General features: G+C 43.8%; 1 protein-coding gene across 2 annotated transcripts in view; it reads left to right on the top strand.

Moving 5' to 3' along the window:
• Nucleotides 1–10185, top strand: part of ZKSCAN1 (zinc finger with KRAB and SCAN domains 1) — a 20102-nt gene extending 9917 nt beyond the window's left edge. The window contains exons 4-6 of one of the 2 annotated variants that reach the window (XM_032255260.1): nt 791–882; nt 1181–1307; nt 5014–10185. In XM_032255260.1, the coding sequence (XP_032111151.1) occupies nt 791–882; nt 1181–1307; nt 5014–5906 (1112 nt within the window). In that variant the 3' untranslated portion in view covers nt 5907–10185. The remainder of the gene's footprint in view (nt 1–790; nt 883–1180; nt 1308–5013) is intronic. The other variant, XM_032255261.1, reaches the window with a different exon arrangement.
• The last annotated feature ends 4893 nt before the right edge of the window (nt 10186–15078 follow it).

The following is a 15078-nucleotide window of genomic DNA, read 5'->3' as shown; positions in this document are numbered from 1 at the left end:
GAGAATCGCTTGAACCCAGGAGACGGAGGTTGCAGCAAGCTAAGATTGCACCATTGCCCTCCAGCCTGGGAAATAAGAGCGAAACTCTGTCTCAAAAGAAAACAAAAAACTTACCCAGAGGTAAGAAGACCTCCTTACTTCCCTGCCTTTCTGGATACTGCTACTAAAGTGTTATTTATTTATTTTTTTTCTGGATTTCATTGAGACAGGGTCACACTCTGTCATCCAGGCTGGAGTGCGGTGGCATGATCATAGTTCACTGCAGTCTTGACCCACTGGGCTCAAGCCATCCTCCCGCCTCAGTTGCTACTAAAGATTTTAAAGATGTGTTGTGTTTTCCACAAGTGTAGGCATCAGTGGGATTCTCATATCCTGGTATCATTCCTTGGACTGGAGAAAATTAGGAGCCAGACTTGAGTCATGGATTGAATGGACCCACTTCTACAGCTGAGAATAGGAACCTGGGTTCTCATCCTGGCTCTGCCACTCTTAACTGGGAATGTGACAATAGGCAAGTCATTTGTACTCTCAGGGACTCATTTTCCCTTTCTTTAAAATAAAAGGATTGGACCAGGTGACTAGGACCCTTTTATGACTCCTGCTCAAGAGTAGAGGTCTTGGGAAAACTGAGGCCTGTGTTCTCTCATTTGTGTTGTCTGGAATTCTCTATTTGGTACCTAAACACTGAACAGTGAACATGCTGGTGCAGGAAGGAACGTGCCCCAAGACCTTCTTTGAGCAAAGCTCAGAGCAGAGCTAATTTACTCACAGCCCCTTTCTCCTTCCCCAGCTCTTCCTGCCACCCACATTCCTGCACCCCCTCATGAGGGGAGTCCCAGAGACCAGGCAATGGCATCTGCGCTATTCACAGCAGATTCCCAGGTGAGCTGTGGCCCCTCTGCCCTCCTGAGTCCCCAGCGTCTGCCTCTGTTCCTGAGCTCTCTTTGTGGTCTCCACACAGGCTCTGGATGCCCCTGCTCTCAAAGAAGCCCCAACCCTGTCTCTTCCTTTTAGTGTCTTTCTACCACAAACTCCCCTCTGCCCCCAGGCTCTGGCCACCTTTTCCTTCCCAGCATCTTATGGCTTTGCAGCCACCTCTGTTCCTGACTCCAGGTTTGGGCAATGGGATCATTCCTGAGTTTGGGGGGGAAATGACTGTGTTTGTCTCCTGTTATTTCAGGCAATGGTGAAGATCGAGGACATGGCCGTGTCCCTCATTCTGGAGGAATGGGGATGTCAGAATCTGGCTCGGAGGAATCTCAGTAGGGACAACAGGCAGGAAAATTATGGGAGCGCGTTTCCCCAGGGTAAGACAGATGCAGGCTTACTGTCTGATGAGATGGTTTTGCCTTGGCCGGGCACAGTGGATCACACCTGTAATCCCAGCACTTTGGGAGGCCAAGGCAGGCCAAGGCCAAGGTTCATGAGGTCAAGAGTTCAAGACCAGCCTGGCCAACATGGTGAAAGCCCATCTCTACAGAAAATACAAAAATTAGCTGGGCATGGTGGCACCCATCTATAATCCCAGCTACTTTGGAGGCTGAGGCAGGAGAATCTCTTGAACCTGGAAGGTGGAGGTTGTAGTGAACCAAGATCACGCCACTGCACTCCAGCCTGGGCAACAGAGCAAGACTCTGTCTCCAAAAAAAAAAAAAAGAAAAGAAAAAGATGTTTTGCATCTTTATGTGTTAGCTGTAGGATCTCTGATGTGTTCAGTTGAATGTTGATGAAGACTTAGAGACTACCTAGACCTACACCCTTTTTTAGACCAGAGAGTGAGAACATTTATTTAACTGCAAAAGCTTGGTATTGTGACACTGATTCAGCTTTTTATCGCTAGGTAGTTTTTGCTCTTTAAAATCAGAAATTGTGTTCTGAGTCCACTCATTTTCCTGAGAGGCAGCTCTGCTGCATTCCCATGGATTACAATTTAGGTGGTTCTGTCGGGGAAATATCTCTTTCCTAGCAGAGATGCCAATACACTGCTTTGTGTACTTCTACAACTTGCTCCCGGACTGTCCTTGTGATGAGGATTCCCAGCTTCTAAACTTAATGGTGATTTTCTGTGAAGAGCTCTGGGTCCTGGATATATAGTAAGAACAAGGAAGTTCAACAGGCATTAGCCAGATAAGACAAGGTGACACTGTTGGCAGACATTTTCATTTGGCTAGATATTAACCCCTCAGGACAGTGCTGCAAAGAGGCCCTCACATAAGTTAATAAACAGGTCCATAGCAAGACTTCTACCTGGGAGGGCAAAGGGAATGTGAGTAAAGCGTGAACATGAAGGATGTTACTAATGAAACTTTGAGTTCTATTTTCAATCATAGGCATAAATGGGGCTTATAAATTCTCTTGGTACTTGCTCTTTGTACTAGATGAATTTTTTCTTTCCTTTTTTTTTTTTTTTTTTTTGAGACAGAGTCTTGTTGTTTCCCAGTGCAGTGGTGCAATCATAACTCACTGCAGCCTTGACCTTCCAGGCTCAAGCCGTCCTCCCACCTCAGCCTCCAGAGTAGCTGGGACTACAGTCATGCATCACCATGCCCAGCTAACTTTTGCATTTCTCGTCATGTTGCCCAGGCTGGTCTCAAACCCTTAGGCTCAAGCGATACATTCGTTTTCGCCTCCCGGAGTTCTGGGATTCATAGGCATGAGCCATAGCACCGGCCTTCAGTATTATTTTCAGTTTCTTTTCAATTCTCAGTTATTCTGTGTCAGTCAGTGAAGGGTTTAATTATGTTTACTAATGCTATAACCACTTTTTTTTTTTACCTACTCCTCTGTTACTTGAGCACTGTCAGCTCTATGCTCCTCTCCCTGATGGAGAAAGACTATTTCCTATGTCTGAAGGTTCCTGTAGCCTGCCATGTTCAAAACAAGTTCCTTGGCTAGGCACAATGGCTCACACCTGTAATTCCAGCACTTGAGGAGGCTGAGGCAGGAGGATCACTTGAAGCCAGGAGTTTAGGACCAGCATGTGGGAATATAGTAAGACGACTGTCTCCACAAAAAATTTTAAAAATTAGCCAGGCAGGGTGGTGCAGGCCTGCAGTCCCAGCTACTTGGGAGCCTGAGACAGGAGAATCGCTTGAGCCCAGGAGATTGAGGCTGCAGTGAGCTGTGTTCAGGCCACTGTACTCCAGCCTGGGTGACAGAGCAAAACCCTGTCTCAAAAACAAAAAACCAAGTCCTTGTTTGCCTGCTAATCATCAATTTGTTGATGGAAAACTCACAGAATTGGAGAAATATTTACTTTTTTTTAAATTGTATTCCTTTGTTTCTACTAATACCACTAATCATTTTCTATGAAAGACCAGTTTTTTTTTTAAACTTATGAATACTTGTTAGAAATGGAACATGATCTTTTTTTTTGTTTGTTGTTTGTTTTTGAGACGAAGTTTTGCCCTTGTTACCCAGGCTGTAGTGCAGTGGCACAATCTCAGCTTACTGCAATCTCTGACTCCGAGGTTCAAGCGATTCTCCTGCTTTAGCCTCCCAAGTAGCTGGGATTACAGGCCTAAGCTACCACGCCTGGCTAATTTTTTGTATTTTTAGTAGAGACGGGGTTTCACCATGTTGGCCAGGTTGGTCTCAAACTCCTGACCTCAGGTGATCCACCTGCCTCAGCCTCCCAAAGTTCTGGGATTACAGGCTTGAGCCACCACGCCTAGTCATGATATTTTAAACGTATACATATACCTTCCAATTAATTATCAGGTGATCGAGTAATAGAACTGTGACCTCTGAAGGCTCTTGCTTCTCGTCCCTTTCCTCCTCCTGTGACTTGTTCTCTTCCCTCTGCTAATTCCCTGTGTGTCTGTTTCTTCCCATCCTCTCCCCGTGCTCCCTCTGTTGTCAGTTTCCCCTTACTCTCCACTCTTTGCTCTCTCATTTTCCAAATTTTTGTTGTTCCAAAACCGGGACAACAGATTTCCCTGTTGTCCCAATTTTTCCCCTTTTCTCCTATTTAATCTCCAATTAATATAGTAAAGTCAGGCTGGATGCAATGGCTCATGCCTATAATCCCAGCACTTTTGGGAGGCCGAGGCACTCAGGTCACCTGAGGCCAGGAGTTTGAGAGCAGCCTGGCCAACATGATGAAACCGCATGTCTACTAAAAAATATAAAAATTGGCCAGTGTGTGCCAGGCGCGGTGGCTCATGCCTGTAATCCCAGCACTTTGGGAGGCCGAGGCGGGTGGATCACGAGGTCAAGAGATCGACACCATCCTAGTCAACATTGTGAAACCCGTCTCTACTAAAAATACAAAAAATTAGCTGGGCATGGTGGCGCGTGCCTGTAATCCCAGCTACTCAGGAGGCTGAGGCAGGAGAATTGCCTGAACCCAGGAGGCAGAGGTTGCGGTGAGCCGAGATCGCGCCATTGCACTTCAGCCTGGGTAACAGCGAAACTCCATCTCAAAAAAAAAAAAAAAAAAAAAAAAAAATTGGCCGGTGTGGTGGCTCACGCCTATGATCCCAGCACTTTGGGAAGCCAAAGCAGACAGATCATGAGGTCAAGAGTTCGAGACCAGCCTGGCTAACATAGTGAAACACTGTCTGTACTAAAAATACAAAAAATTAGCCGGATGTGGTGGTGGGCACCTGTAGTCTCAGCTACTCGAGAGGCTGAGGCAGAATCGCTTGAACCCCAGAGGCAGAGGTTGCAGTGAGCTGAGATCGTGCCACTGCACTCTAGTCTGGGTAACAACATGAGACTCCATCTCAAAAAAAGAAATTAGCCGGGCATGGTGGCGTGCACCTGTGGTCCAACTACTCAGGTGGCTAAGGCAGAAGAATTGCTCAAACCCAGGAGGTGGAGGTTGCAGTGAATCGAGATCGTGCCATTGCACTTCAGCCTGGGCAACAGAGCAAGACTCTGTCTCCAATAAAAATAATAATGCGAAGTCATTTTGCAGCCATGTAGAAGCTTCCCAGGAAATTGTCACTTGATCCACCTGTATATTCAAAAGAAAAAGGTGCGATTTGAATTTTCTATTTGTTGTATCAGGTGGTGAAAACAGGAATGAGAACGAGGAGTCAACCTCAAAGGCTGAAACAGCGGAAGACTCAGCATCACGCGGGGAGACAGCAGGAAGATTCCAGAAAGAGTTTGGAGAGAAACGTGACCAGGTGAGCAAAACAGGAGAAAAACAGCAGAAGAACCCTGAGGAGAAAACTGGGAAAGAGAAGAGAGATTCAGGGCCAGCTACAGGAAAGGACAAAAGAACCACCACAGGAGAGAGAGGCCCAAGGGAGAAGGGGAAAGGATTGGGAAGAAGCTTCAGTCTGAGCTCCAACTTCACCACCCCTGAAGAAGTTCCCACAGGAACAAAGTCTCACAGATGTGATGAATGTGGTAAATGCTTTACAAGAAGTTCAAGCCTTATCCGCCATAAAATAATCCACACTGGAGAAAAGCCCTATGAATGTAGTGAGTGTGGGAAAGCCTTCAGTCTTAACTCCAACCTTGTCCTACATCAGAGGATCCACACGGGAGAGAAACCTCATGAATGTAACGAGTGTGGCAAGGCCTTCAGTCACAGTTCAAATCTCATCCTCCATCAGCGCATCCACTCTGGAGAGAAACCGTATGAATGTAACGAATGTGGGAAGGCCTTCAGCCAGAGCTCAGACCTCACCAAGCATCAGAGAATCCACACGGGGGAGAAACCCTATGAATGTAGTGAATGTGGAAAAGCTTTCAACCGAAACTCGTACCTGATTTTGCATCGGAGAATTCACACCAGAGAAAAGCCCTACAAGTGCACTAAGTGTGGCAAGGCCTTTACCCGCAGCTCCACCCTCACTCTGCATCACAGAATCCACGCCAGAGAGAGAGCCTCTGAGTACAGCCCAGCCTCCCTTGATGCGTTTGGCGCCTTCCTGAAAAGTTGTGTGTAAAGCAAGAATTTGCCATCAAGCCATTTCCCCCTTTTGTTTCTAAAATTATTTCAGAGATGTGTGCCCATAGAGGGAAAAAGAATTACAGCCTCAATGGATTAAAAAACAAAAATCACACTTAAGGATCCTTCTGGTCACATCAGCAGTGTTCTGCCTTTGTGTAGTAGCTGAGCATATAATCCTTCCACACAGCCCCTGCAGGGAAAAGCTTATCTGATGGATAATCCACATGAGATTTCCACACAAGATAAAAGCACACGTGTAGTAAAATGTCAAGCTTTTCAAGGTAACGAGGATACCTTTAAGGCACTCTTTGACTCCGGCAACCACAGCGTAATAGTTAAAACATCAAGATTGGCTCCACGACCGTGATACGGAGGTTAAGATGCTACTTACTGCAAACAAGCCCTACTTTGGCCAACATCTTGCTTATTTCTCAAAAAAGAGGAACAGTGAAAACAAAAATGACATGGGGACATGCTGCTCAAGCTAGTTATATATATGATAAGTCATATATATGATCACTGGTAGCCTACCAAAGCTATAGAAATCTAGGACTGTGCTAGTCAGTATCAAACCAAAGATTTCTATCTCTTCCTGAAAGAGAGGGTATGTGCACCAGTCTACAGTTCCAAAGGACTGCAACAAATGTAGATGGTTCTATCCTCATCCCTGAGATCAATTCTACTGAAATGGCAACAACAACTCAAAATACTTCTCTCCCTTCTTGAAATCCGTAAAGCACTATAGCACTCCCAAATGCATTTCTCCGCAAGTTAGCACTTGATTGTATACTGTCTTTTAATCCTTCATTGTTTCATGTATGAAGTTTTTAATCACCCCACCCCAAAAAAAGATTCGGTTGTCATGGGATATATTTCTGTCCCTGCCAACACAGTGCTGGACATAGTGAGTGCTGAAAACCTACGAAGCACTTATTAAGACTGACTTCTAACAGGACTTCTCTGTGTGTGATAAAGGCCTGTGAATCGTGAGTCCCTGAAATACGGTAGTCTGGCCCAGCTTCTAAAGAGGACCTTTGTAGCCACAAGGCATGCTAAACCCCTAGGGTCTGATGCTGTTTTTGTTCCAAATATAAATGAAAGGCACTGGTTAGCCACCTGCATAGACATTCTAAACACAGATCACTGAGTAAATACCATGGAATGTTGGAAATGACTCTACCATCGTCATCTTAAAGAAGGAAAATAATACTGACTAAGGTCATTTTTTTTTTTTAATCTCCTTCTGTGGTGAAGCTTTTAGAATTCTTTTAGCTTCTGAACAGTGTGATGATTTGGGGATTTTCTGAATCATTTGTAACTTAGATACTGGAGCTCAGAAGATGTGATTTTTATTGCTTTTCAGAAAAAGGAATGTGGTAGGAACCATTTTTTTCCCACACTTTCCCGGTAACTTTGCAAAAGCATTAGTTGTTACCTGGCAATTACTAAATGTATTTTGTTGCTCTGAGAAGCTCTCCACTCTACTGAGATGTGTCTGGCTGTGTCATCATGATGCATAGTGACTTTTTTGTTTCTCATCCCTAAAGATCGAGGTGAAGTTATGAAACTTTCATTGGTCCCATCGTCTGTGCAGAGGGTGCAGCTGCCTACCTAGAAGCTGATGGCAGAGACTGTTTCACACACAGGAAACCCGAGTATTGTGGGCTGTGTAGGTAGTCATCTGCACTCAAGTAGGACAAGGGTCCTACCCAAGGGTAGGACAGCCTTGCAGAAACTGAGAAACATAGACTGAGAACAAACCTCAAGACTATCTGTGTGACCTCCCCATAACAAGAGAACCCAATATATAGTTTGAGACTTTCCCTTAAGAAACTTACACTAAAACTGTATTCATCAGTCATTCACTGATCAATGGCTAACATCCATGGGACCAAATGGTTTTTTGTGGCACCAACTAAGTGGGAGCTAAAATTGTGCACAGTGGCCATTCTTTGGCCTCTCCTTGACTTTATGACTGAAATCAACCACAACTTCCTATAGCTTCTAAGCAGTTTCATCAGTGTTACTTGGGAAAACATGTTGCAAGTCAACCAGTCACCAGGATATTTCTACCCATGCAACGGAAGAAAAACCTGTTACTCCAGAAGAGTATATCTAAGCAACTTTTTATGAAGTGGAGGTAGAAAATGTATTAAAGATTTTCTTCAAAGAATAAGCCACAGTGATGGTTGTGTGGAAAACTGCTGGTGCTTTTGAGCATGGACTTTTGCCCTCTAGAAAGCAACTGAGGCTGGGTGCCGTGGCTCACACCTGTAATCCCAGCACTTTGGGAGGCCAAGGTGGGTGGATCACCTGAGGTTAGGAGTTCGAGACAAGCCTGGCCAACATGGTCAAATCCTGTCTCTACTGAAAATACAAAAATTAGCCGGGCATGGTAGCAGGCGCCTGTAATCCCAGGTACTTGGGAGGCCAAGGTAGGAGAATCACTTGAACCCAGGAGGCAGAGGTTGCAGTGAGCCGAGATTGTGCCATTATACTCCAGCCTGAGTGACAAGCAAAACTCTGGCTCAAAAAAAAAAAAAAAAAAAAAGCAACTGAAAGTGAGGTGTGGAACTCCAGGCAACAACCCAAACACTGACCTTGTTTTTTAAGAGGGAAAGGACTTTGGTCATGTTTACATTGGCCTTTTTTTTTTTTTTTTCTTTCAGCCACAAGTATATGCTGATACAATTTGGCCATCATTTTTGGGTTTTGTTTTTAAATGAAAAATGTGACCTGTGCCCTCACATTTAATTCCATTTCATTGGGACATCTTCCTGACTTTGTTGGATAGCTGCCACTGGGATTGCTTCACATCTTCAGCACATGCACTCCTTGAAGCAGCTATTTGAAGATGTGTTTTCTGAGGAAAAGGGGCTACAGCTGTTTATTAAAACCACTTGCAGTGCATTCATTTATCAGATGCTCAGTGCAAAGTGTATTTGGGTCATGGTCAAAAAATGCAACATCTCATTGGCATTCGAGATAGTCATTCAAAAATTTTTGGCTGGCTGAAGTTTGTTAACAGTTGAAACACCCTACGGTTAACCATTAGCATGCTAGTTGTCCTAATGGAAATTTTTGAAGAGTTTTTCAATATATACCCTACCCTTGCCAGGAAGAGAAGTAACATTTTTAGGTTGTGGCGTATTTGTTTCTGCTCCAGCCTGGAAACCAAGGCTAAAACCTGAGAAAATTGATGTATGAGACATCTTGATATTAAGGCACTTAATATTAAAGGCATAAAAGTGAAACTGCTAAATATGTGTAGAGAAATTGATGTGTGATATGTGGGACAGTTCACATAGACGTCAGATTATTTATTCCAGAAAGGAACCTCTTGAATGTGATGATTATGGCAAAGCCTTTAATCACATCTCAGCCTTTTGCATCAGAAAGCCTACACTGTAAATAAACTTTATGAATATTATGTGTGAGGAAAACTTTCCTGTATAGCACTCATTGCTTCAGACAGAAAATGAATTACATCGGTATGTTCCAGTCATGTGATGAATTTGAGAAACACTGCAAGAGGGAGCTCAATCGTGGCCCGGCACAGTGGCTCACACCCGTAATCCCAGCACTTTGGGAGGCCGAGGCGGGCAGATCACGAGGTCGATAGTTCGAGACCAGCCTGGCCAACAAGGTGTGAAACCCTGTCTCTACTAAAAATAAAAAAATAGCCGGGTGTGGTGGCGCATACCTGTAGTCCTAGCTACTCGGGAGGCTGAAGCAGGAGAATCGCTTGAACCTGGGAGATGGAGGTTGCAGTGAGCTGTCATGCCACTGCACTCCAGCCTGGGTGACAAGAGTGAGACTCCATATCAAAAAAACAAAAACAAAAAAGGGAACTCAATCTTAACTGCAGAGGATCTACAGACTGAAAAAAAAATGTGGGGAAATGCTTTAAAAAAAATAGCAAAATGCGCGACTTAAAAAAATTAATGTTGGGTACTTCTATATATTTTATATGACCATAATGTCTGTTTGTGTTTTGTACCTTCAGTCCCTGTTACTGTTCTGTGTATTACCTGTAAGCAGATTCTGTGTTTTGTTTTAGTCTATTTGACAGAACACATCACTCCAAAATGAAGTTTTGGAGCAAACAGTGAAGAAATCAATGTGGTTGTAGACAAAAAGTCAGTTCACAGAACAGAGCAGTGGGGAGATGAAGGGAAAAGCTTCATAGTTCGGTGCTTATCAGATCAAGAGATTGGTACATTTGTGAGGTAAGACAGGCTAATGGGGCACTAAAATGGAACACCTTTAAACATGCAGCATTTTGAGTTTTTCTTCAAAACCAAGAGGTTGACCTCTGAGCTGTCAGGTCACCAGTGCACACAAAGGGATGGATTGTCTTGTCAGCAGAGGGTCTTCTCCATGAAGTGAGAGTGGGAAGTGTACAGGAATGGCCAAGTGGGACTGCTTAAGCTGACCAGGTTCTCCAAACCATACTCATGCTTTCCCACTGACTCACTCTTAAATCCTTATGCTTAGAAAATTGGGGATAGCATTGGCCGGGCTCAGTGGCACACACCTGTAATCCTAGCACTTTGGGAGGCCTTGGCGGGCGGGTCACTTGAGGTCAGGAGTTCGAGACAAGCCTGGCCAATATGGTGAAACCCCGTCTCTACTAAAAATACAAAAATTAGCCGGGCATGGTGGTGAGCGCCTGTAATCCCAGTTACTTCAGAGGCTGAGACAGGCGAATCATTTGAACCAGGGAGGCAGAGGTTGCAGTGAGCCGAGGGTGCACCACTGCCCTCCAGCCTGGACAACAGAGTGAGACTCTGTCTCAAAAAAAAGGAAAGAAAATTGGGGATAGGAGAACAGCCATGGGCATTCTCCGGAATTGGATGCAGATGCATCGTCGTGGCATTGCAGGAAGTTGCAATTTTGCAGTATTCCCGTGGCTGTGTTCCTGCGTTCACTGCTCCCACTTTTCTTCCCCTGGTCTATGATGATTAGGAGAAAGGGTTGTGAAGAGTCATTACTGTGAAAGAATTGTTTTTGAATTTTTATCCTAGAGTCAGTCACCTTTATTCCAGGTAGTCATGCTGATCTGCTTATCCAAAGCCAGCTAACCAGGTTCATCCTCATGGAAGACTCTGTATGAGTTGGAGTAACAGTGCTGAAATACACTCAAACAGTGACAGCAATACTTGCCAGGGGGGTCGTATTTCTGTGTGTCCTACTCTGAGCAACTTCTCAGAATTCTGAGGGGGCTAGGGTTTTCCCATCTGGGAAATCGAGTGAAGATCTGCAGATTGTTAAATATAGAATTAGAGAAAAGGAAAAGTCAGTGGTATAAATAGATCATTTCGTAGAGGTTAAGGTAGATTTTTATTTCAACTACTGGAGAATTTAATAAAAAGCATTATTGTTTGAAAGGTTTTTCTAACATAGATTTAGGTTGTGTTTTTAGAATGGACACTACTGTACATTTAAAAGAATTATTTTGCTATTCAGATTAATTTTTTATTATCTGAAAATGAAATTATCTGTTTTACTTTTCAAAGCTTTGTGAAACAAACTTGAAGTTATAGGGAGGTAAGCCATCTCCAATTCTGCAGGTCAAACAGAAGTTTGGGAAATATTTTTAACATCCCACAATACAGAATGTCTTAACATGAGAATTGAATTTCATGTTGTCTGGTTCCATTTAATAGCAGACACCACCCCAATCTCATGTTTTCCTCTTACCGTAAAACAATGGAAGGAAACCAGGTGTTTGGTAGACTTCTAAATCATGGTCTGCGATGATGTTAATCTGAGATTCTTACCTCCATTTACTAAAGAATCATGACTCAATTCAAATTGCACAGTAATCAGTAAAGTGAATATATCTTTAAAATGGAATTTTCTCCCTTCAGCAAGCACTCATTAAGCAGTGAGGCTGAGTATTTTAAAATATAAAGAAAGATATGTGTGAGTGATTGAAAGGTGGCATTAAAAATCTTAGATTTCATTCCAGTTTCAGGTTTGGGTTTTAAGTTCCTTTGGTCCAGGAAAGGGTCCAGGCAGCCACAGTCACCCTAAATCACTGTCATTAAGTCTTCCAGCAAGGTTAAGTGCGTTATGGAAGGAAAAGGGGGAAGTGGACTATAACAGCCTCGCACTCCTGGGTTGAGGAAGAGTAATTAGGAGGCCTGAGGAGGGGCCCAGGAAAGGCTGTTGGGATGTGTTAGGGTTGGTACCTGAGTGCCTTCCCCTCACCTCAACCAGGGAAGAGCATCCAGCTGCTTTTAAATTTTTTGTCTGACCTAGCAAAGACAAAGCATGTTAGATTAGAGATACTTCTGCTGATTGCAGGGATTCTTATTTGAAAACATATGAGGGGGGTGGGGTGGGAGGAGGCATATTGTGGTTATGCAGGAAAATCTTGCCCTAAAAATATGAGTTTGGGGGTAAGGGGTGGGATATCCAAGCAAAATCAGTAATTATTTTAAAATGAGCATATGTATTTTTATTAACTTTTAGTTAAATATAGATTTTACAGTGAGGTGAGCATAAGCCTAGATCTATATAGAGAGCTAACTCAGGCATTGTCTCGTTTATTTGTAGACTATTAAAAACAACCTGTCCTGTTTTGTCAGTTCCCAGCTTCTTCATTTAGAATAAATTAGACCAAAAGAAGAAATGTACTTGTCTCTGTATACCCGCAGAATGAAGTTACCGTTGTTAAAAACTGGATTTTTCATTTTACTAGGTTCTAAAGAGTCCAGATGCTTGGTAGATGTTCAGTATGTGATTTTAAAAATTCAATTTGTTCACTTAAAGTTCTCTTTAACATTTCTAGGAAGACTTCCTTCAATAAATAATGGAATCTTAGAGGAAAAGTGGGTTTTTAAAAGCTAGGAATCTCCTCTGCTAAAAGTAATCATTGGAAACCTCGATTGAGGTCTAAAGTTTTAATTCTAAGAGAAATGGCAGCATAATGAAACATGTACACATTTATAGGCAATGGTCCATCTTAGGAGGCCAGTGGTGTCTGATAAATATTAGAGTAGTGAGGTTGGGGAAGGAAATTGTGGGGATTTGTAATAAATATTATCTTTATGTTGTTTCTCTTCTGAGTCATGGTAAAACAATAAATTATCATCTCTAGGTGGCAGTGCTTGTGCTGGGTTTTTTGTTTTGTTTTTTTTTTTAAATCATCCTTGGTTACATAAATACACATTGGGGGCAAAGAAAAAAAGTATTTCAAAGTTAAAAGGACTGGAACTGCGACTCACAAACAAAATTGTCATGCAAAACTCTATTTGTTGACTTTGTAAACCAAAAATAAAATTCAAAGACCTCCCAGTCCTTGGAATGAACCCCTCCTCTCAGCCAAGGGCATTCCAAAGTTAACCTGAAAAATGAGTTCAGGCCATGCTGGGAAGTGGGAGCCAGATATGTCTCATTATACCATCTTCCCTTATGGAATTACTGGCACAACAGACTCTTTAAGACTGATAGACATGGTTGGGCACAGTGGCTCACTCATAATCCCAGCACTTTGGGAAGCCGAGGTGGGTGGATCACCTGAGGTCAGGAGTTCAAGACCAGCCTGGCCAACACGGTGAAACTCCATCGCTAGTAAAAATACAAAAATTATTCAGGTATAACTTTAAGACTGGATGTGGAAAAAAAAGAAAAATACAAAAATTTGCCAGGTATGGTGGCAGGTACCTGTAATCCCAGCTACTTGGGAGGCTGAGGCAGAAGAATCACTTGAACCTGGGATGCAGAGGTTGCAGAGAGTCGATATGGAGTCGCTGTGTTCCAATCACGTGACAGAGTGCAGCGTGAAACCAGCTCAAAAAAAAAAAAAGACTGATAGACATTTACGATCTGTTGTCTCTGAAGCCTGTCACCTGGAGGCATGATCTGCATGATAAAAGCTTGGTCACCACTGCCCCTTATTGTAACCCAGACATTCCTTTCTACTGATAATAACTCTTTGAGCTAATTGTCAATCAGAAAAAAATTGGGGGGGATGGTCTCACTCTGTCGCTTATGCTGGAGTGCAGTGGCACAATCTCAGTTCATTGCAACCTCTGCTCCTGGATCTAGTGACCTCACCTCAGCCTACTGAGTAGCTAGCTGGACTACAGGGCCAGCTAATTTTTCTTTCTTTTTTTTTTTTTTTTTTTTTGAGGCGGAGTTTCGCTCTTGTTACCCAGGCTGGAGTGCAATGGCGCGATCTTAGCTCACCGCAACCTCCGCCTCCCGGGTTCAGGCAGTTCTCCTCCCCCAGCCTCCTGAGTCGCTGGGATTACAGGCACGCACCACCATGCCCAGCTAATTTTTTGTATTTTTAGTAGAGACAGGGTTTCACCATGTTAACCAGGATGGTCTCGATCTCTTGACCTCGTGATCCACCCGCCTCGGCCTCCCACAGTGCTGGGCTTGAGCCACCGCGCCCGGCCTAATTTTTCTGTTTTTTTTTGTAGAGATGGGGTTTCACCTTGTTGCCCGGGCTGGTCTCCAGAGCTGCTCCATGGAGTGATAACTTCCTTGCAACCAGGTTTGCACACATCAGAGAAGCTATGGAGCAAGTGCTGCCCCTTGATGCTTGCACAGAGTTGGCTGCTGCAGTGACTTGAGTAAAAAGTGAGCTGGGAGGATGTGAGATGTGTACAGGAGGCATCCAAACACATCTATTAACTGTTACTCACACTTCTGACAATGTGTGATTTTTTTTTTTTTTTGTCTTTTTGTTTGTTTGTTTTCCTTTTTGTGGAGAACGGGGTCTCACTATATTGTCCAGGCAGGTCTCGAACTCCTGGGCTCAAGCTATCCTCCCACCTCTGCCTCCCTCAGAGCTGGGATTACAGGCGTGAGCCATAGCATCCGGCGACAATGTGTGATTTTTTTCCCACACCAATGCTCTCTCTGGACACCAACTGGGTGCCCTACAATTCAATTCAATTCTGACACTGCCTGGGGCTGATGCAGACCCCGTAGGTTGTGGGCTCAGTCCCTCAAGACTGCCCCCATTTTAGACTCCAGTCTTAAGTTCTGGGTTTTCACCTGTGCTCCTGACCGGCTGTAAATCAAGGGCTTCCACAACCCTCTCCTCAGGCTCAGTTTTGATAATTTGCTAGGATGCCTCATAGATCTCATATATATTTTTATTGCACACACACACACACACACACACACACACACACACACACACA

The sequence above is a fragment of the Sapajus apella genome, unplaced genomic scaffold, assembly GCF_009761245.1.
Source record: "Sapajus apella isolate SASKATOON/1434 unplaced genomic scaffold, GSC_monkey_1.0 scaffold88, whole genome shotgun sequence".
Lineage (NCBI taxonomy): Eukaryota > Metazoa > Chordata > Mammalia > Primates > Cebidae > Sapajus > Sapajus apella.
This window is presented reverse-complemented; position numbering and strand designations above follow the sequence as displayed.